The sequence below is a fragment of the Notamacropus eugenii genome, chromosome 5, assembly GCF_028372415.1.
Source record: "Notamacropus eugenii isolate mMacEug1 chromosome 5, mMacEug1.pri_v2, whole genome shotgun sequence".
Taxonomy (NCBI): Eukaryota; Metazoa; Chordata; class Mammalia; order Diprotodontia; family Macropodidae; genus Notamacropus; species Notamacropus eugenii.
In genome coordinates this window covers 282,088,596-282,112,753 of record NC_092876.1, presented here as the reverse complement: position 1 = coordinate 282,112,753, position 24,158 = coordinate 282,088,596, and the positions used below count along the sequence as shown (strand labels likewise).

The 24,158-nt window shown below is 34.6% G+C and overlaps 1 protein-coding gene across 2 annotated transcripts in view; it reads left to right on the top strand.

Moving 5' to 3' along the window:
* The window catches only part of EPC2 (enhancer of polycomb homolog 2), a 155,818-nt gene that overhangs the window by 44,784 nt on the left and 86,876 nt on the right, over nucleotides 1–24,158 (top strand). For both annotated transcript variants that reach the window (XM_072613157.1, XM_072613156.1), the window contains exon 2: nucleotides 3,607–3,766. In XM_072613157.1, the coding sequence (XP_072469258.1) occupies nucleotides 3,607–3,766 (160 nt within the window). The remainder of the gene's footprint in view (nucleotides 1–3,606; nucleotides 3,767–24,158) is intronic.

Below are 24,158 nucleotides of genomic sequence, written 5' to 3'. Positions count from 1 at the left end.
TGTTAGAGTTGGGTTCTGATCATCTGGGAATGGGGAGGTGCTGTCCCAAGGTTCAGGCGTTTTTTTCATAGCTAGTTCTGAGTGTAAGTTTTTGGTGCTTCCCAAGATGATGTGATCCAGGAAGAGGAGTGGTTGCTGCTCTTCCAGTTTGCTCTGGTCTTTCCCCAGGAAGGGACTCAGCTCCCTGCGGACATAAGCACTAGTGCTTCCCTTTGCCCAGGAATATTTCTTGGCTGAGAGTTTCAGAAGCTGCTTTTGCTGCTTATCACTCCATCCAAGGTCCATCATTGTTGTCATTAGCTCCTACCCTGGTGTCACAGATCTTTCCTCTCAATCTTCTAAGTTGTTTTGTCTCATCTTGACCTTTTGTTGGCTATACTCATGCTCCAGAATTTGATTTGATAAGTTATTTTAAAGTTGTTTGAAGGAGAATGTTGGAAGAGTTTAGCTGAGTTACTTACTGCCTCTACTCTGCTGCCTTGACTCTGCTTCCATGGTAGCTTTTTTTATAAAAAAAAGAACCTTTCCTGACTCTTGCTAATTCATTATAGAAAAACTGTGTTTTAGTATTTGTGGACTGAGGATATTTTTTAGCCAAGCATTGTGATATAATTCTACTATTAAAAAAAATTACTTGGTTGTTCTATGGAGTTAACTGCAGTGAGGTTTTGACTGTAATGTTTTGTGAACACCTCAAAATATTTCTAATCTAAATACCTGGATTGTGTGGAAGCAGTATGGTTGTTTCTTTCTAAAGTTGCTGGTTTTCTCATAAAAAATAAAATCTTGTTTGAAACTAATAAAAATCATGTAGTTTTATGAACTGATAAGGCATTATTTTTAGGTAAAGTATTCTGATGTTAAGGATAATTGTGAACCATTATGTGGGAGGCTCATGGTATAGTAGAGTACATTGAATTTAGTACTAAAAAGGCATGTGTTCAGATTCTAGCTTCCCGTGACTTTTGACAAGGCATAACCTATTTGCGTTTATATTCTGTTCTGTTCCCTTGGTTTTTAATGGTGGGGAATAGGGGTATAACATTTGAGATTCTTGCTGCCCATGGTTGTTAGGAACCAATAAGATAATGTACATTAAAGTCATCTGCAAATCTGGTTAGTTTCTATTGCAATTATTCAAACCTTTTCTTTCCCTTTAGTTTTGCTTTTTTCTTGTGCTTTCTTGTATACTTATTACAACTGCTATTTCTTGTCAAAAATAATTTTAAGTGGTAGTTTTCGAAGTGTATAGTTCTTTGTTTATTTTGGTCAGTTTGATGTGTGTGACATGCTTGTTTCAAGTTTGCATTTGCAGACATTTGCATTACTTAAATTAGTAATTTTTGAGCATTTTTTTTTATATTGTTGATAGCTTGAATTTCTTCTTTTGAATACTGCTAGCTTATATTGTTTAGCCCTTTGTCAATTTGTCAATTGACTCTCCTTTGTAAATTCGTAGTCCTTTGCAACCTGACTCCAGCCTAACTTTTCAAGTTTCTTAGAATCTATGATCTGGCCCTATCTTGACTTTTTGTTGCTAATCACGTGTAACATTTCAGTTCTGTTCTCTATTTGTACTACCTCCTCACCTTCATCTTTTAGCTTCTTTCAAAGCCCAGACTAAGCTACTTTGTATATGAGGCCTCCTGGCCTCACGATTGCCAGCTGCTAGTATGTATTCCCAAAATTACATTCTTTTATACATAGAAATATGTGCACATTTGTTTTCTCTGATATAATGCATCATTTCCTTGAAGGCCTTGTGTCCCCAGCTCTTATTATAGTGGCTGGCATATAGTAGGTACTTTATGAATGCTTAATTATTGTAATTAAACTCAGCTGCTTGCATTGATTCTCTTTCCCTCCAAGTTTTCACCTTAGATGTTTTTTACATAATGACATTTTATATACCTAAGACAAATAAAGTGTTCTCAGTTTTGTTTTGGACATTCTAATGTTAAATTTATGTGTTTAGTTTTTGAAATGGATCAGTAATGTCATCAATGTGGATATTCCCTCCAAAATATGTGTTGCAACCTGTTCTTGCTTGCCCATTCTTTGTGACTCTTGTCCATGTTCTTCTAAATATGTAGAGGATTTGCCCAGTGTTCTGAGATTAGTTCTTTTGATACCCAAGGGCACCTTACAAGTTGTCCATCATTTTCCCCTTGTTTTCACAACTTGATCTTCCCATTTCTTTTTTCTCATATATGTCTTTTATGGAATCCTTTATTTGGAGTCTTGTTCAGTAAATCAACCAGTCAACAAGTATTCATTAAGTGCCTGCTCTGTACCAATCACTATGCTAGGCGATAGGGATTACAAACAGTTCCTCATCTCGTGGAGTTTGTATTCTAATTTTGGAGACTGCAAGGCCATAAAAGTACACACACAATAAATATAAAGAAAAAAATACAGATAAATACCAAGAGGTTAAATACAGAATACTTTGAGAGACAGGGCATTGACAATTGAGCATGGTGATTGATCGGTACCTTGCATAAAGAGAGGAAAACTAAAAGATGGAGTTGAGGAGGGGTGCCAGCCAGGCCTGGGAGACAGCCAGTAGAAAGACAGACACAAAAGCGAGTGTGAGGGTTGTGTTCTTCTTTTCCTTAAAAGAAAAGTATTGAAGCTTTAAAAGACTATGGGACTTCCATTCCTTGTAGCTGTATGATAACACCAATATAATAGTAATATTTAAACAATGGAACTGTATTTCAGGGATAAATTTGGCGTCATTAAAAAAATAAACTTCACGGTTTCTGAAAGGTAGCTCAGCTTCCTCTTTTTGTGTTTTGGCGTACCTCATTGTCCATTTGAAGTAGTTGTTAAAGATGTATACACACACCTACATACATATATTCATACACATCTACACATATATAAACAAGCTATTCAAAAGATCTAAACAAAATAGCAACAAAAATCTGTGGACATTGTACCTGCTGTTTATAGTCTTTAATTTATTTTTTTTTTGTTAACTCAGGGTTAATCAGATAAGCCTTTTTTGGTTTTACTTTTGTTTTTCAAAAGTTTTATTTGCTTTAGGAATATTGAGAAAAATTGAATCTCTGGAAAAATTAGCATCATCCAGTTCAAAGGTGTCAAACTCAGTGGACTGCAAGGCACCTGCAAAACTACTAAGTGGAGCCTGAACTAGATTAAAATGTAGTTGGGAAATGTGTGGTAAAATAAATAAAAACATAATACAACATAGGCAGTGTTAATTTGTGGTTTTCTAGGTATTTGGCTTGCAAGGATCCATTTTTGTTTGCGTTTCATACCACTGTTCTAGTTCTTCATCTTTAATAGCTATCTGTTTTCATGGTTTAGTTTTTATCTTAAAAGATGTAGGACATGACAATGTATGCTTACCCTAGGTTGTAGGCTGAAAGTTATTTTTTTAATGCATTAATGATACCAGATTTTTTATGATTTGCCTTTCATTCTCTAATAATTAGTGGGAGAGAAAAAAATTATAATCAAATCCTGGTTATTTGGGTTCTTTAAAACTACTGGCAAGTAATAGTATAAAGCAAATGTTAGATATAGTTGAATTTTGATGATTAACACAACTTAAATTGCTCACTTTACATTTTTCAGGAACACCATTTACAGCGAGCAATTTCAGCGCAGCAAGTGTTTAGAGAAAAGAAAGAGAGCATGGTCATTCCAGTTCCTGAGGCAGAAAGCAACGTCATCTATTACAATCGTCTGTACAAAGGAGAGTTTAAACAGCCGAAGCAGTTCATTCATATTCAGCGTAAGTTTGTTGAGTCATTGTTTTCTTTTTTACACTTCCAGTTTATCAGACCTCTTTTTCCCTCTCTTCCAGTTTTTACATACACATTGGCTAAAATAACCATAAATTTAAAAAATGGAATCTGTTCTCTCTGCTTTTAAAATTGAAGTACATTTTGAGTACTGATAGGGCTTGTAAAAGGTTAATGTTTTGTGGCATTTAGAACTTATTGCTGGTTTTATTTGATATTTCGTTTAGACTTTCTTCTACAGCTTTGGGGATGGAAAGAAAGAGGCACTTGTAAATATTTTTTAAAGGTTTGTTTCCATTAAATCTGTTGTTAGAGGTGAATTTTAAAAACACTTTATATGCTGATTCAAGAAAGCCATCTCTTAAAAACAACTTAAGGATTTCTTGGATGTTAGAATTTGTTTCCCAGAGAAGTCTTTCTTTCAAAAAAAAAATTGAATTTCTTATGATTTGTTATATTCTCTGATTTTATTGTTATCTGCTTAATTTGTTGGGTTAATTTCACTTACATTAGTCAGACAGATATAAGTTCTTCAGTTTTGATTGAAGACTCTTGTTTTAATGAAATCTATTTTCTTTTGGTATAGTGCAGCTGGACAGTATTTCCATTTGTTTTACTATGTTGGTTAAGGCTTTTTTTTTTTTTTTTGAAGAATTTCATCATTTCATTTCTCTGTCAGAATTGATAATCTAAGGGTTTTTTTTTCTTTTCTCAAGTTAGAGATATTCAGATCCCTCTTAGGAGCCCAAAACCAAAACTCAAACTCAGTAAAGTCCAGCAGAATTTTAAACTGGGCATTTTTGTTGAAGTGTTTTTAAACAAAATATAGTATTTTTTCACCTGATTGTTGGAGAAACTTGAACTGGAAGATCTTGTAAGAAAAACATTTCCTTCCTAAATTAAATGTAAAAAAAAAGTATCTGGTTTTATATTAATGTTAAATTGGAAAATTGATATAAAATTATCATGGTACTTCTCATTATCCTTTCCCTGGGGAAATGCTGGAAATGAAACAATCGTAATATTTTATAAGGAATGCTTTTATTCTATAGGTCTTTTTGTAACAGCTATATTTTGAAGACTCATTTTGTGTATAGCAATCCTGAGTGTTAAGACAGCATTGAGCTGCAAAGAAGCGACCTGTTCAAGGTCGTATAGTGTTGTTGCTGTGTGGACAAACACTACATTGTATAATGAAATTCAGCATCTGTAGTCTAAAATATTAAAAATGAAAACTTATTTCTCTGTTATCATAAACATGATATTTGTAGTAGATAACCCAATCAACATTCAAAACGAACAAATCTCAAACCAAATTTGCGTCACTTATATTTTAATCCCATAAGAAAAAATGATACCACATTTTAAACAAAATCAAACCGCTAAATCACTCAACCAATAAGAATTTTTTATTAAGGCATTATGCTAGAGGTTGTAGATATGAAAAGAAAAATGAAACAGTACCCTTTCTAAAAGATTTTGCATTTTAACTGGAGAGACAATGCACATGTAAGTATATTCAGGTCAGATGCTGGGGAAGGAACTGAGGGTGGGGCAGGGTAGGAAGACCCGATTCAGAAAATTGGGCCTGAGTTGAGCTTTAAAGGTATTCTAAGAGTGAGAGATGAATATGGACAGTATTCCAGGAGTTGGGGGCAGCTGGTGTAAAGGCATGTAGATGAGAGAAAGAGTAGTATTAATGAGGAACCTACAGTAAAGCAAGGAAGTACATTTTGCCTGTATGGAATGAAGTCTTATGTAATAAGGTCGGAAAGCAAGGACTGGATCTGATTGTGAAGAGTTTTGAGTGGCAAATAGAAAAATCTATAGATCAATGTGGGGACTCTGGATTTTGTGTACTAACGTGATGTGTTCAGACTGGTGATTTAGGAAAATTACTTTGATGGTGGCATGGAAGATCCCCTAGGGAGAGAGTCACAGCCAGTAAACCAACTGGAAAGCTTTTGTAATCGTCCAAGTCAGAGATAATGAAGTGCTGAACTAGTACAGAGAGGTCATAAGAGAGAAAGAGACATATATGAGAGATATGGAAATTGAAATGTCAACTGATTTGATATATGGAGTGAAGTGAGAGTGGGCAGTTAAGGGTAAACCTGAGTGACTGTGAAAGGATGGTGGTGTCCTCAGAAACAGGGAATTTCTTAAGAGTGCTAGGTTTAGTGGGAAGGAACTTGTATACTCTTTAGAACATGTTGAGTTTGAAGTGCTTGTGGTACCTACACTTAGAAATGTCCAGTAGGCAGTGGAGATCAGTAGAAAGTCTAGGGCTGGAAATGAAGATTTGAGAGTTATCTATGCAGTAAATGAACCTGTGGGAGCTGATGGAGGTCACCAAGTGAGAGTGTAGAAGAAAAGAGAAAGAACTCTCAGGTGAGAGCCTTGAGAGACTTTGTGATATGTACAGTTAGTGAGCATGATGTGAATGATAATCTAGTGAAGATCATCGGTAGGAGAGCCAGGATAGTGCAGTGCCAAAAAACCTGTGGAGGAGAGAGTATCCCAGAGGAGGTTGTGGTCAACAATGTCAGATGCTATAGAGAGATAAAAAAGCACATCAAGGTTTTGAAAAGATACTTAAAACTGGCAGTTAAGAGATCATTGTTAACTTGGAAAGGGCAATTTCTGTTGATTAATGAAGTTAGAAGCCAAACTGCAGACCATTTGGAAAAGAGGATGGGGAAAGGAAATAGAAGTAATAAACATAGAAGAAGAAGTTTCAGAAAGGGAAGAGAAATTTAGGATTAACAACTGAACATGGGAAATGCTTTGATATGAATCACTACCAGTTAGTGGTAAAATTTTTAAAGTTCAGCTTAGACTAACAGCTCTCTAGGACATATGCAATCACCTAGGAAGTATGTCAACTTTCTGACCCTTATGATACTTAGGGCATCCTTTTAGAATTTTGGGAGAACTTATCTCACTGGTTTTGTCTTCCAGGTTCCTGTGAACTCTTGGACAACTTATTTCAACCAGACAGAAATTAGGGAATACAAAGAGGAAAATTGGATCCCTTGTTGAGGCTTTGCATTTGCAAAATCTTGGTGACCTTGTACGCCTGTAAAATAAAACTATAGGTCATGTAAATTGAAGCCACAGGAAACATCATTAATCTTTTGAGGCCTAAGAAAGGAGAATGAAGGTCTCTGTTATTCCAACTTGAAAAACTGAGAATAAGAATATCTTATCCATGGTCCTTGTAATTTTAGATCAGTTTCCAAGGATGGAAATTGCCTTTCTATTAGTTTCTTCATCCTTGAAAGGAAATGAGATGGTATTCTCTTTCCTTGCCATATTTTGTGTTAAAGACACTTGTTGATATATTCTAGGAAATCTGTTTATAAGTTACACAATAATGTATCTCTCATTGGTAGAATGGAGGGCCATTAATTTTGATATTTTCCAAGGTTCTGTTCTTGGCCTACTTTTCACTTCAAAGATTCTTAAACTGGGAGTCTGTAAACTTTTAAATTATATATATGTGTGTATACACACACACACACACACACACACACACACACACTTTGACAAATGTATTTCGTTGTGATTAAAATATAAATGTAATTCAGTATAATAATTTTATTTTATTTTATGCATTTTAAAATATTATTCTGAGAAAGGGTTGGTAGACTTTACCGGAATATCAAAGGGTTCCATGACACAAAAAGTTTGAGAATTGCTACTCTGCATGCTCCCCCTTTGTGATCCCATCTACTTATTCTCTGCCTCAGTTTCCTATCAGTAAAATGAGGATAATAACAGTCCCTACCTTGCAGGGATACTTTTGGGCTGGGTGTTACACAGGTGTGTGCACCCACACACATTCACACGCTCAACAGGTGTGAGAAGTTGAAAATCAGCAAAAGAGGAAAAGTTAAAAATGAATGTAAGGTTGTGAGCATGGGTGACTAGGGAAGGTAGCTTCATTAACAGATACAGAGAGACTAGAAATAGGATCAGATTTTGGAGGAAAATGAGGTGTTCAATTTTAGAAATGTTGAGTTTAAAACATCAAGGAGATGTTTAGATTACTTATGGCAGATAGTTGGAAATCAAGGTCTAGAACTTAGAAGAATATTTAGTCCTAGAAATATGGATGTGGGAGTCATCTGTATGGAAGTGATGGTTGAAGCCATGTAGATGGAAAAAGTAGGCATGTATCTTGGTAGATGATGTTTTCTCAGCCATTTTTTCAGTGTAAGTAAGATCTTAGGGCTTTGTGTGTGTGTGTGTGATGACTCTAGCAGGGATCTTCTTAAATATGCTTGGTCTAGTTCAGCTTCTCTTCTGGTAGTTATGTACTTTAGTGCCATTTCTGTATCTTTTCTAAGTACATCTGGGATTATGATGTTAGCCTGTAAGTGTGGTGGCTTTACTATCTTAGATAGTATTTCCATTTCATAATTAAATGATCTTGGGGGGACTTGACTTAGTTGAATCTCTTGATAAGTTTTCTTTAAACTGATGTTACCTTCTACCCCTCTGTCTTTTTTTGTGAGTAGGTAATACTTAACAATTTTCCATCAATCTTTGTCCTGTGGGTGTGTTTTCCAAGACTCTGTCCTAGGTTCTCTATTCTTTTCCCTTTCTGTTCTCTTTTGGTGACCAGTCACCTCATCAGTTCACATATTTTTAACTGTCACCTTTATGCAGATGACTTACAGTTCTTTTTATCCATCTTCCCCTCTCTTTGAGCGTTAGTCCTGTGTTAGCAGTTGTCTATAGTATATTTCAACCTAGATGTCCTGGAGGCATCCAAACTCACGTCTCAAATTGAATTTATAATCTTTTCCCACAAACTCTCTTCCACACTCCTCTATTCTGTTGAAAGCACCACCATCCTCCTTGCCTTCTAGGTTCATAATCTCAGTATCATCCTCAACTTTTCTCTCTCTACACATATACAATCAGTTGACAAATCTTATTAATTTTACCTCCACAATATTTCTTGAGCCCATCCCTTTCTTTCTATTCACTGTACAGTTAACACTTTAGTTTAGGCATTCGTTACATTTCACCTAGCTTTTTACTAGAATAGCCTTCTAATTAGTTTTCCAGATTCAAGTTTCTCCCTACTCCAGTCCATTCCTATAGATTGCTATCAAAATGATTTTCCTTAAGCACAGATCTGACTATACCATTCCTTTACTCAGTTAAACCCAGTGATGCCCTGTTGTCTCCAGGATCAAATATAAACTCTGCAGTTTAATTTTTAAAGCCCTTCACAAAGTAGCCCCAATCTATATTTGTGATCTCATTGGAAATTACTCCCCTCCAGAACTCTATCATCCATCTAGTCATAGTAGCATTTTTTTTTTAATGCTCCAAATTGACTTTTTTTCTGTTCTTCACACAAGACACTCACCTCCCATATCTGTGCCTTTGCACTGTTTCTCCTACAGACTTGGAATGTGCTCCCTCATGCCTCTTAGATTCCCTTTCTTCCTTCAGGACACAGCTCAAGCATCATCTTCTTTACTTTTTGTATCTTTATTGGGCTAAAGCTTCTGAGGTACTAGGTTAGAGGTACCTCTCCTATCCAGTATCTATTCTTGTTTTTGTAGTAATCATACCCAACCCATCCTATATATTTTTTAAAACTGTTTTACTTCTATCTTAGCATTGTTGATTCATGAGGAGAACAATGTCAAACAGAAAGTATTGTGAGCTAGGAGTTATTGTGTATCCCAAAACCCGGAGCCTCATCCTACCCTTTTCATTTCATGATCAGTTTCCATTCTAAAGGCCATTTTATTCTCTCTATGTACATACTCTGTCACTCTGAGTGCTGGCTGGAGGGGCGTGAGGTGGTGAAAGGCAGATCTCATGCATTGCTTCTCTGGAGATCCTATCAAGGGAGGTACAACCCTTTCTCAGGCATGTTCTGATGAACACATTTTCCCCAGACCATGGCTTCTTAACCTTTTTTTTTTTTGTCCTGAGTTCCTTAGCAGTTCTGTGGACCTCTTCTCGCAATATTTTTAAATACATAAAATGAATCATAGGTTTACAAAGGAAACCAGTTGCAATGAAATAGTTATCAAAATATTAAAATAACAAGTTTGCAAATCCTGCATTAAGAATACTATCCCTAGATAAAACCCATAATGAAGCCACTACAGATTTATACTTCTAGTTGTGAGGCAGGGAGAGAAAGGGAATAAGCATCTACATGGTGCCAGGCATTGTGCTAATAATAAGTAAGCTCTCCTCCTCCCTGTCCTCCTCCTTTTCCTTCTCTTTCTTCTTATCTTTACAAATACAATCTCATTTGGTTATCACAACAATCCTTTGAGGTAGGTTAGGTACTGTTATCCCTATTTTATAGTTGAGGAAAATGAAGCAAAGAAAAGGTCAGTGACTTGTCCAGGTAAACAAAGCTAGTAAGTACCTGAGTCCAGAATTGAACTCAGTTCTCCCAGGCACAGTGCTATTTATTCACTGTTACACCTATCACCATTACGTGGTAATATTCTTTAGTGGCACTACAGAATGCTACTGATGTACGTGCATCCCCCCCCCTCACCCCTTTCCTCTGTGGAAGTTCTTCTACTGCTGACCTCACTTTGTGAGACTGTCACTCACTTCCCTGACTTTTACCTCCCTTATTTGAACTTTGTTATTCTAGCCCACAAAAGGTTTTGATTCTTTTAGTGTGGTTCAGGGGATTTAGATTATGAAGTTTTAATTCAGCTCTTCTATTTATCTTCTGATTCTTAGTTACCATTCCTCTTAGGATCCTTTTCTTTTAATGATATATCTTGTTCTTTTTCAAAAATTTTCTTAAATCAGTCTGATTCTTTTTTTTTTCTAAGCAATAACCTACAAACATGTGAGAATTGATTTTATTACATCATTTTTTTTCTTGGTGATTAGACTTACCTTTCTTGTGTTTCTGTTTGGGATCTCATATAGCTTTTTTTTAAAGTTTGTTTTTGTGTGGGCAAGAATGCCACAAATTCTTTTTGTTGAATATTTTTTTTTCATTGATGGTTTGGATAAGGTTTACAGGATTGTTATTTGAATTTGCACCCTCATCTTTGCTTTTTGGAATATACTACTTCCTTCTCTTCTTAGACTTCTTGTGAATGTAGTAGGATTCTACATAATTTGAGTTATCTTTCCTTCATATTTGAAAGTTTCTCTTATTTCTCACAAAATTTACTGTTTATTGTTAAAATTGTGAAATTTTAGTTTTACAGACTGTAGTTTGATGGTGGTTTTTTGCTTTTCTTGTAGTAATCTAGGAATTCTCTGAATCACTGCTTTGTTGTCTGTATTTAGAAGTTGTAGAAAGATTCTTTCATTATTTCTTGCACTAAATTCTTAGCAGTTTTTGATTTGCCATGTTCTTTTGGAAGACAGGATTTTTAAGTTCTTTTCACATCCTTTCTTTAAGATTAGTCTCTTTGCCTTGTATAGAGATCACCTTATGTTCTTTTAATGTTACCTTTTATTTTCTGCCTAATTTTCCTTCACTGTGTTCTAAATCAGACTTTTTTTCAAGATCACATATTTATTTGAGAGATATTTGAGCATTATTGAATTTTTCCTACTTGATGTTTGTGTTTTCTAAATACTGGAATGAATGTTCTAATTTCATTAGTAATTTCTTCTTTTAAGAATTTTTCTTTTGTACCATTCTTGAACTTCTTACTGTTATTTAACCATCTCTGGTGAGGTCCCAGTCTTTCATCAGGTAATAAGGGTTCATTTTCCTTTCTCTGATACTTGTTCAGAGTGCTTTGCTTTCCCTTTGAGGTTTCATTTCTTTTTTAATGATCTCTCTCTCTCTCTCTCTGTGTCTCTCTGCTTTTTAAAGTTTTTATTCAAGCAAGTTTTTACTCTTGATCTTTTAGTGTTTCAGCTTTTCTCTTGTATTTTCCTTTCATTAGCGTTGGGGGATTTTCCTCACTCTTTGGTTTCTCCCTCATCTATGTACAGAGTGAGTGACACTGCACCCCTACTCTTTCCTGCCACCCTCCCACCCTCAAACATTTGGCCCTTCCTGCAAAACAGCCTCTTTGGGAGGTCTCAGTCATGAGTAATCTGGAGAGGAATGGGAAAGAAGACTGGCTCCAGATGTTTTTCTAATTCCTTTCCTCAATCCTGACTCTTTTTCCTTTTTACACTTGAGCACCTTATGTGGTGCCTACCTAGCTTGAATTTTTTGCTCTTTTCCTTTTAAGTGGCTGGGCAGACTCCATCTGTTGCTCCTTGTATGGTTAGAAGGAGTTTTGGGCAACATCAATACCCTATGTGATCCCTATAGCAAAACTCTTGAGTCACATGGTTGTAAGCTTGTTTGTACTGCTACTTTAGTTAGGGGATGAAAGTGTTGAATGGGAGTTCTGTGTATTAAGTTCTACCTTATTAATCATGATATTTTACCTTTTATGTAGTTTCTATCTTCCTATCTTTTGAATTCAGCTGTAATACTCAACATCTGATTCCTTGAGAGTAGGGTGGAGAGGGTTGAAGGGTTTTGAAGAAAGCAGCTACTCCATTTTTTCTAGTCATTATTTATCTCTGATTGACTTTTAAATCTTTTGGTAATACAGATTTAATCTTTCTATAACAATTTCTCATTGTTTCCCTTCATACAACCTGTCTTCTAGCCAAGCTGGCTTGCCTGATGTTCTCTATATGTGACATTCCACCTCATATCTCCATGCCATGGAACAGGATTTCTTTCCCATGCTTGAAAATGCTCTCTGTCTTCATCTTTGCCTCTTAGAATTCCCAGCTTTCATCAAAGCCCATCACAAAATTCTACCTCCATTAATGGAAAACTCTCCACCTTTCTCACAGAATTGTTTTGACAATGGCACTTGCTAACCTCTATATAAATAGCCATTAATATGATTGTTAATATCACACTATTTTGCCTTTGTAGTCACTGAATTTGCTGCCACCTGAACTTTTAACCACTTCTTTTGTTTTTATTTTTCTATAAAATGAGAGAGCATGTATTGTGCATAGAGCTTTGGATATGGAGTAAGGAAGACCTGAGTTCAAATTTTACCTTCATTTTTATTAGTTGTATGACCACAGCCAATTCCTATAACTTCCCTTAGTCTCAGTGTCCTCATCTGCAAAGTGAGGGTAGAACTGGTAATTTCTACTACACAGGTTTGAGACTTAAATGAGATAATATTTGTTAGGCACTTTGCCTTAAATATCTTGTTCTTGGGATGTGCTTTGCCTTACCTCTGTCTATTGAAATACCATCCTGAATTCAAGACACAAGTAAATTCGTTGCTTTGCCTATAGTTTAATTTTTTTTTTAAATTGTGAACGTAGACACCAAAAAAAAAATTGCATATATAAAGCATAACACAAAAAGGATTTTGTATGAAACCATGAAACTGTCCTGCTCTTATGTGTCCTTCTGAACTTCCTTCTCTTTTGTGCATTTAAAAAAATTCAGTGATCCTCCTTTTTTGAGCATTACTCTTACTATTAATACCTCCTTCCTTCTTTTCCTTTCCCCCAATTAAAAAGGGAGGGGAAAAACCTTCTTGTAATGAATAAGCATAGTCACAAAACAAAACTGTGGTGGTGGCCATGTCCAAAAATGAATATCTCTTTCTGCAACTTGAGTCCACCACTTCTCTATCAGGAGGTGGTTGAAATGCTTTATTATAGCTCCTTTGGTGACATGGTTGGCATTGATTACATAGAGTTCTTAAGTCTTTCAAAGTTCTTTTTCTTTTTGATACTGTAAATTTTTTTCTTCTAGTGCTGCTTACTTCTCTGTGCATCAGTTCATACTATGTATGATTCTTACTACGTAGAATTCTCTGAAATCATGTTTATGTAATTTCTCATGGTGTTAAAAATAGTCCCATTACATTTAGATATCACAATTTCTTCAGCTTGTTCTCAATTAGATTTTAGTCATTCCCACCCCCACTACCCCACCAAAATCAAGAAGTTTGTTTTGCTTTTGACTACTTTCTCCTTAGTACTATTCTTCCTCTTAACTTCTCCTTTCCCTATTCGCTCCTGTTTTCCTATTGAGTTTGATATATTTTTACATCAAACTCTGTATATCAATTTCAGATAAGATCAAGGATCATTTGATGCTTATTCCTCCCCTTCCTTTTTTTCATATGCCTCAGTTCCAAAAAATAGCAAATTCTACCCTCTTCTTTCTCATTTTTACATTAGTATTTTACTTTTACTTATTTTCTTTAACCCTTCCCAATTCTTTAGAACAGAATTAATCCACCCCCAAGTCCTCAACTCCCTCAAAACCTTTTGAAATTTTTAGGGTTCTGAAGGGACCCTTGTTTCTTCTTCCTTATTAGAGTTTTAATACTATATAATCATACAGCTCCTTCCCATTTTTCAATAAATCAACTGTTCTAGACTTCTCTTTACTTGTGTTTGGATTTCCAAACTCCAACTCAACTCTTTTTTTTTTTTTTATTAGAAATGCTTGACAGTTCTCTGTTCTTTTATGAAAACCTCTCTCTTTTACTTTTTGAGATATTGTATTCCAAGATATCTGTTATAATAGCAGCTGACAAGTCTTGTACTTTAACTTTGGTTCTTTCATATTTGACATACTTATTTCTAGATGCTTGCAATATAGTTTTTCTTTGACATGGGAACTCTGGGTTTTGGCTATGATATTCATAGACTTTTTCTTCTGAGGAAAAGATGATTGATGGGTCTTTTCTATCATTATTTTGCCCTCCAATTTTAACATATCTGAGCAGTTTTTATTGATGATTTTTAAAAATAAAGTATCCATTTTTTTTATTTTCAAAAATCATAGTTTTCTGGTAGTCTTATGATTCTTAAATTACTTCTCTTTGACCTGTTTTCCAGTTTACTTGTTTTTGATATCAGATATCTATACTTTCTTTTGTTTTTATCAATCTTTTGATTTTATTATACCATTTCTTGCTCCTCAGTCATTGATTTTTATTTGGTCTGTTCTAGTTTTCAAGGAGTCTGTTACTTGGGTGGGGTTTATCATTTTCTCTTCTAAGCTATTCTCTTTCTAGTTATTTCCTACAGTGATTTTATTTGACATTTTATCCCTTGCTTCATTTAGGTACTTATATAATCTTTATAGAAAATCTATATTTTCCTTTGAATTAGTTCTTGCCGTTGTTAATGGAGTTTATTCTACACAGGATTTTTGGGCATCTCAAGATCTACGGTAATTTTTTATGCTAGTTGATGCATTTTTTGGTTTATTCGTCTCTCTAGCTTTTATTCCTGAAATAAGCCTCTATGCTAGACGTTCGCTGGCCTTTGCTGCTTTTGGATGGGATAGTTGATCTTGCTCTGTATTATCTATCTGGCTTTCTTTGCTGACTTCCACTTCCCACTGGATTGTTGAGATTCAAAATGCTGGACATTCAGGGGCATCTTAGGACCTAGTGCTAAGGATCTTGCGAATTCTTGTTTTCTTGGGCTTGTCTTAGTCTGAGAGCTTGCTGGATAGCTGGGAGGTATTTAGAGGCTGCTATAGTAGTATAGGTGAAAGATAATGAGGGCCTGAATTAGAATGGAAGACTTGGGATTTGAGAAGCAGAAGACCTCTGCATAAGGAAGTTGAGTTGATAGTATTTGGCAGCTGATTGAATGAGATAACCGGGCAGAAACAGAACTTTGAGGTTTTGTGCCTATGTAGTTAGGAGGTTTGTGCCAACAGTAGAGTCATGTAATGAAGTAATGAAGATGACTTCGGAAGAAAATATGTATAGTTTTGGACATGCTGAATTTGAGGTTCCATCAGGATATCTAGATACTTGTTGAATAACCTGTCTGAGTATGTTTGGAAAATGTGGGATGGGAAGTCAGAAGAACTCAGGATAGGAGATTAAAAAAGGCCTTCTAAGTTATCTACTAGTTGACTCCAAAGTCAGCACTAGGTTACCTAGCTGCTTTTGGTAGCATAGTACTGGAAACAGAATAGGTGTCCATTGATTCAGAAATGACTGAACAAATTGTGTTATGTCTATTTAAGGAAGTATTACTGCTGTTAGAAATAATATACAGAGAAATATTGGAAGGCTTTTCTAAATTAAGCAGTTCCAGGAAAATAGCGTATGTCATGAAATACAATAGTAGAAACAGAATGAACAATAATATAAACCCAGTAATTATAAAGACCAAGCTTGGCCTTGGAGAATATATGAGGAAATGTGCCACTCTTCTTTTACTTGAAGAGGTGGGACACTATGGTTGTGGAATATTTCATAATGTCAAGTTCAATTATGTATTAATAGATATTTGTGGATGTTTTTCTGTCTTAAAAGCTTTACCTATCTTGGTAGGATAATAGGGGAGAGATATATTCTAAAGTGAATATGTGAAAACTGGACATCAATAATTGTGGCATACATGTTCGTGAGTGATTAAGATTTTTTTTAACCTTAGATCCAGGAATATTACCATTTTTAGTAAGTTGTTAGATGACTAAGACAGCATAGCGGTTATTTTTTATGGTGGTGGGTGTGGGGGATGAGGGTAGAGGGAGGGGGGAATGAGATACCTTATCTTTGATTATAGAATCATAACTCAGGTTATTTAGTCACCAAATTGGCAATTATTGTCACTTGAGTATCTGGAACCTGAGGGGCTTTTGTGTTCATAGGTGTTGGAGTGTTATTGAGAAGCGAGATGACTGATAGAATGTCCACAGTCCACACTTCTTTTCCATTTTGCAATTTTTGTGTGTTCTTCATGCAGAAAACATCTGAATTCTTTGTTTTGAACTGTTTCTCGCCTAGCCCCCAACCCTTCCATGGTCTAGCAGAAAGAAGGAGGCAAGGAAACCAAAGCCCTCTCCTCCAAGTTGTTAGTCTTCTTTTTTCTATTCTTTATTACACATAGGAAGCTCCATATTTAGTTTCTTTACCTTTATTCAAGCAAATTATTTAATTAAGAACTGCCTGAAGGCTCCTAAGAAAGATGAAAATGATCACAGTTCCAATCAGGGCAGAAATCTGCTTTAATTGTTGTAGAGACTAGAAATGTAAATAGGAATTCAGTTTATGAATCTGCTGATATCCTATTTAGGGCTTAGAGTTGAATCTTTAGCTGGAAGAGCTATGTTAGACATAACTGAGTTATGCTGTTTCTGGGGGTTGTTCACATTTGCTTCATTTTATGCAGCGTATGTATTCCAGAAAAGATCATGTGCTTCATTTTTAAAAACAAAATGACATTTTACCAGGGGAGCTTTTTTTAGGGAGAACACTTGTGGGGCTGTTTTCTGCCGGGTAGAACCATTTGTGTAATACGGTTTTGGGCCATACTTTCTTTTGGTGTATGTGTATGCGCGCGCGCGTGTGTGTGTGTGTGTGTGTGTGTGTGTGTGTGTGTGTGTGTGTGTGTGTGTGTGTGTCTAAGTCTCTGGTAGCTACAACAAGAAAATGCTTCATGTAGAAAGTATTTTAATTGGAATCTTGAAAGAAACAGGGAATGCTAAGACTCAGAAGTGAAATTTGTGTATATTCCAGGTAAGGGGGGATTGTTAGGTATGAAGAATAGTAAGAAGGCCAACTCGGTTTTTTCATAGATTGAGAATGGAAGCAATAAACAGAAACCCCCAAATTAATATTGACTATCTTGTATTTTTATTTATTTTGTTAAGATATTTCCCACTTATATTTGAATTTGGTTTGGCTGTATTCAGAGAGTTTTGTGGCTAGACTGCAAGTTTGACACCCCTGGTTTAAGTGACTAAAGTCTTTAGGTTTAGAATAGGTTAAATAGTATATCCTTAGGTTGTGAAAAGAATTTAGTGTGTATGTATGTATGATAAGTTTTTCTCCCTAAGTAATGAATTCCTTTATTCTGATAAACTGATTATCTACAACAGTAATTTGAGATACCTTGCTGTCATGTAACCCAAAACACTCCAGAGTGTGGCCAGAACCACATTTAAAATGTAATTGGGAAATAGTTAACAAAAATAAAGAAAAAACATAAAAAATATTACATTTTAAAAACTAAGTCAATATATGGTCACAGACATCCTTATGTATGGATTTGTGACCCTTTGCTTTTGTTTTTCAATATGTGTACTCATTTTTCTATTTTCTTATGCTTTTAAAAAATGTTTGAATACCCATACTTGCCAAAGGAAGTTACAAAACAAAATCATTATTGCTATCTTTTATTTTTACATCACCTACATTTCACAATTAATCCTGTTTTCTTCTTAGAGCTATTTGTTAACACTTCAGCAAAACTGACCAGTTCTTTGAGAAAAGCCAGCATTATCTTCTCATATCTCTTCATCTGGACCAAGCTTATTCTTTAAAATGTCATTGCATTATTGTCACTGCATTGTGTATTTGTTGTTTTGTTGTTTTTCTTTCCATGTACATTGTTGTAGTCACTGTGTATATTGTTTTCTTGATTGTGTTTATTTCACTTTGCATCAGTTTATATATGTTTTCTCATGTTTCTGTGTGATATGTTCATTGTATCTTGTAGAGCATTAATATTTTATTTCATTTATGTATCAGATTTTATTAGCCATTCCCTAAGTAATGGTGATCTTTGCAATTCTTTCTATCACAAAGAGAGGTGCCATAAATAGTTTGCTCTTTATAGGGCCTTTGACTCCTTGGTTTATATGGCTAGTAGACTCTCTGAGTCTGAGGACATGGACTTTCTTCACAGTTCCCAGTTACTTTCTAGAATGAGTTGACCTATCAACAGCTCTACCAACTGTGAATCTTTTCACAACCCACTCCCCATCAACTGATGTTATCTTTTTCAGTTTACTATGTGTGAAGTGAAACTTCAGAGTTGTTTTGATTTGAATTTCTGTCTATTGGTGATTGTGGTCATTCTTTTCTTATGATTAATAGTTTCCAGTTTTTTTAGTTACTTTGTACTTATATCCTTTGATAACTTAGCTCTTGGGAAATGCTTTGGGTCTTATGTATTTATGTTAATTTCCTACATCTCTTTGCTATCAGACCCTTAATAGAGATATTTCATGCAAAGATTTTTTTTCTGATCAACCATTTCCTTTATTCTGTTACCATTAATTTTGTTCAAGGTAGAGCTTTTCAGTTTCATATAACCAGAATTATCTGTTTCATCTTTTGTAAATACTTCTAGCCCTTGCTTGGTTAATTTGTCTCCTAACCATAGAGGATTCTGATCTGATTCTCTCAGTTTTTTTATGGTATAATCTTTACTATTCAATTCACTTCTCCATTTCAGGTTTATTGTGGTATTTAGTATAAGATATTGTTAAAAACCTAATTTCTGCCATACTGCTTTCCAGTTTTTCTAGTCAGTCTTGTCAAATAGAGAACTCTTTCCATATCCTAAGGCTAATTGAATGTTGGGTTACTTGGGTCATTTATTTCAGATTCTGATCTGTTCCATTAATCTGCTGTTTTCAAAATTAATACCAAATGATTTTGATGATTAGTACTTTATAATATAGTTTAAAGTCATGAAAATGCCATTCTCCTCTTTTAATTGTCTATTTTAGTTTTTTTACTCCAACAAATAAAGTTTTTTATTATTTTGTCTGAATCTGTACAGTATTCCCTTGAAAATTTTTAGTTGTGTTTTCATTTTTTGTTATATTGACATGATTTAGCCATGAATACTGAATGTCCTGGTTATTTTTATATTTTGTGTTTCTTTAAGGAGTACTTTGTAATTGATTCTATATAGATAATAACTATGTCTTGGTAAATTGACTTTTAGGTATTATATGCATTTTGTATTTTTTTTAAATTGGACTTCACTTTCTATTTTTTCAACTATTTTTGTTTTCTGTAAATACAAATGTTACTGTTTTTTGTGGGTTTATGTTGTATCCTGCTACTTTACTGAAATTATTGTCCGATTTAGCTTCTTTTATTATGAGCTAGGATTTCTTAAGCAAATCATGTTTATCACATATCAGAGATGATTTTGCCTCTTTATTCCTTTAATTTCTCTTGCTTATTGGTATCGCTAGCATTTTGAAACTAGCAGATAATACTAGTGAAGGGTGAGAACATCCTTGTTTTAACTTTTGGTGTTTCACTATTTCCATATTATATTCACTTTTAGTTTTGAATTCTTTTTTATTGTACTAAAAATGTTCTATGCCAATGCTTTGTAAAGTTTTAAAAATATAAATGAATGTTGTAATGTGGTTACCATGAATTATTTTCCTAATGTTGAGCCATTCTTACCTCCCTGGTATGTATCCAGGTTGATGACAATGAATATTCTTTGAATAAATTGCTGTAATATTTTTGCCATAATTTAAAACTTTCTTTGAACTAATGTTCACTAAAGAAATTGGTTGATAGGTTTCTTTGCTATGTTTTAGGTATTAGGATTAACAAACAAACAAAAAAGAAAAATACCAAAGTATTTCTGTATTTAAAATTAAATTAAATTAATTAAATTAAATTTTAATTTAATTAATTTAATTTAACTTACATTTAATTTATTTAATTAAAATAGTTTAATTCAATTTAAATTCAGTTTAATTAATTTATTTTAATTTAATTCAATTTAAATAATTTAATTTAATTTAGTTTAGTTTAATTTTACTTAAATTTAATTTAATTTGTTTAATTCAATTAAATAAATTAAAAATTAATTTTAAAATTTTAATTAATTTAATTTAATTTTGAATGCAGAAATAGTTCTGTATTTTCCTTTTTTGTTTATTTGTTTGATTTGTCCAGTTCTGAGACAGGAATATTAAAGTCTCCTACTATTTTTATGTTAATGTTATTTTTTTACTCTTACTGTATGGCTAAAACATCAAATGCAACATCATTTCAAGAGAAAAATCAAATTAAACATAATTTAAAGAGAAATATCTTCAATAATAGCCCAGACAAACCAACAAAGAGGACCCTTCCTTCCTTGAAGGAAGTGTGAGTGCTTAATGTCAAATTTTCTTAACAAATATTACAAGATAAAGGAAAGTGAACCAATCAGTATTCATGGAAAAATATATTCCTGTGAACTCCCAAGAGAGCATGAAACAACAACACAAAATTTCAGAATGATTCAGAAAGGAGCTAATATACATAAAAGAATATGTTAGGAAATAAATGTAAGGTCAGAATTTAGAGCTGTCGCAGACACTTCCTCAATTAGCAGATTAAAATTCATGCTGGAGTTTGGAACACAAGAAAATACCTTTGTATATTAAAAATCTTACAGAAATGCAAAAGGCAGCATTAAGAGAACACATGAATTGTAATTCACCCTGAAGTCAGGATAAATAGACATAACTTAAGGATTATAGATGTCCTAGAAGAATAAAATTAAATAAACCTTGAAAACTTTAATGCAAGAGATAATAAAAGGAAATTGCCTAGAGCTTCTGAATATAAATAATTGGCAGAATCTCCAAAGTACCTCCAGGAAAATAAACCCATACCTCAAACTCCAAGACAAATAATAGTTAGGGTTTTCAGTTTCAGTGACAACAAATTTTGCAGTTGTCCAGTAGAAAAACTTTCAAATATTAGGAAAAGGAAATTTAAACAATGCAAGTTAATCAGCAAACACAGCAAATTGCATAAATTTAAAAAAAAATGTATAACCTCCCCAAAGGATCTAATGCTACAACCCCAAAGAATATATTCTGCTAAACTTAATCTTCTTTATTAAGGAAAAAGATTGATATTCAACAGTGGAGAGGCATTGGAAGTATTCCTGTAATATATTTGTATTTAAACACTCCAAGTAACCAAGTAAGTAATGAAATCAATTATACTGTGTTTAGACATTATTAAAAAAAAAAAAGGCATAGTTCTGTAGTGTTAAAAAAAAAAAGAGGGATTATCAAAATATAAAAAAGTATGAAAGTGGATAAAGATGGCGCAGAATTTAAAGAAGCAAGTGAAAGTGGAGGAGCAAAGTTGAAACACCAAAGATTTAAGCTTGGTAACTACAGGTGAATCATGTATCTTGTGAGACAGACTAGTATAGCATGTGTAAATGGGGTGGGGAAGATGAGGTGCATAGGAAATGGGTAATATTTTGCTACCAAGTCCATGAGTGAGCAGTGAAGGTGTCTGTTGGACATTGGAAGAGTGTTTGTGAGGAAGTCCTCACTCTGGTAGAAGCAGATGGGGTCCTGTCAAAGAACATTGGCATGGGACAAGAGTACATGTGGTGGGAGATGGAAACTTTATGATAAGTTTAATTTGAAGGAGTTGAGACAACACTTTTTCAGGGAGAGTATCATGCCTCCATTGGCAACATCCTGGCCTAGGAGGACTGTGCAAGTTCCTGGTACCCTGATTTATGGGGAGGGAGTGGAATCAAAGATTAGAAGACATGACTTTGAAAAGGAAAATGATAATGGGAAGGATACTGAGTAAAGCTGGACTTGTCAATTTGGGACACAGGATAGTTTCTGAACATCATTACTTCTCTGAGGAATTGATATTTCTAAGCAGAACAAGGGCATGATGAGGCAAGACTGATAAACCAAAACTACAGGAATTGATTAGGAGTCAAAACTTAATACTTCAGAAGCTTTTCCCCCATGAGATATAGAGATTAAACAAAGAACAAGTAAGTAGCTAACCCACAAATCAGAGGGCACTTTACAATGTGGTAGATTAAGAAAATACTTCTAAGTGGTGGTGACAGAGCTGAGCCTTGAAGGAAGCAAGGGATTCTGAGAGGTGGAGGTTAAGAAGGAAGAACAGTAGGGGTATGGAAAAGGAATATTGTCAGATCTGTGCTTTAAAAAAGAATGTGTTAGCAGCTATGTGGAAGATTGATAGTAGAGGAGACACTCTGGAAACAGGAAATTCTTGAGAGTTGATGAAAGCTACAATTAGGTCAGTGACTATGGGCAGAGAGAATGGGAGAGATATGGAAGTATTATGAATGAAATCTGGTAATTTACTGATTATAGTCAAGGAAGTTTGCACATTGGACAGAAATAATAAAGTAAGATGGAATGATGTTTTTAGCAGTAAATGTAACACGTTCTTTTGGGAACATGTTGAGTTTGAGATATGAAGTGGTTCTGGTGGAGGTGTCCTGTAGGGTGATGGAGTATTGGGGCTTATTAGAGAGGAGAAGAGAGTGAAGGAGATAAGATGAGATCAGGAGATCAGGAAATAGTACTGTTTGAGTAAATACTTCTAAGATGGTGCACTTGATAGGCATTTAATTGCTTGTTGATTTATTAAATATCTTAACCTTGGTTTGCACCTAGCTCCCAATAGTACTTAATAAATGTTGAATTGAATTATTATAACCAAGGGATTTTTCAGATTATTTTGTTGAACTATAATTTTTTTTTCATTTGAAGACTTTATTGTATAATTTACTTCTCTCATGTTTAATTTAAAGAAATCATATAGTTATATACTTCTGGGTTATATTAGTCCTTTCTAACTTCCAGTCTTACATCTCTAACTGCTTATTTTATATCTTGAACTGGATATCCAGTAGACATCTTAAATTCAACATTTCTAAAACTGAACTCAGCTTACCTGCCATTTCTCCCTTCAAACCTCCCCCATTACTGTTGAAGGTGCATATCCTTCCATTCCTCCAGAATTGAAATCAAGATGTCATCTGACTTCTCTTTCTTTCTCAGTCACAATGATAAATCTGTTGCTCTGAGGCCTGTTGATTTAAACTTTATAACATCCCTTGCATTTTCCCCTTCTTTTCTTTGACATTGCTACCACCCTGGTGCTGGTTCTCATCACTTCACACCTGGACTGCTGCTGGTTGGTTGTCCAGCCACAAGTCTTTTCTTCATTCTAGTCTCTCCTCCACTTAGCTGTCAAAAGTGATTTTCCTAATGGGCAAATCTGATCATGTCACTCCTCAACTCAACAAATTCTAGTGGCTCCCTGCCACCTCCAGGATCAAATATGAAATCCTCTGTTTGGCTTTTTAAACCCTTAATAGCCTCTTTCCCCCTTTGCCCCTTAACCTTTTTTAGTTTTCTTATACTTTATACCCTGCCAAAGACTGTGATCTAGTGACACTGGGCCCCCTTGATGTTCCTCACACAAGACACTTTATCTCCAGACACTAGGCACTTTCACTACGTGTCCTGCTGCCTGTAATGTTCTCTCTTTTCATATTTAGTTCTTAGTCTCCTTGGGTTTCTTGAAGTCCCATTTAAAATCCCACTTTCTACAAGAAGCCTTTCTTTCCTGACTTCCCTTATCCTTCACATAGCTTTTTTTGTATGTGATTGTTTGCATGTAATCTCTCCCATTAGACTCTGAGCTCCTCAAGATCAGGGTAGTCTTTTTGTCTTGTTTTGTATCCCCAGTGCTTAGCACATTACTTGGAACTTAGTAGGTGCTGAATAAGTGTTTACTGACTGACCTTGGCTAGTCTTTGAACTATTAATTTTGA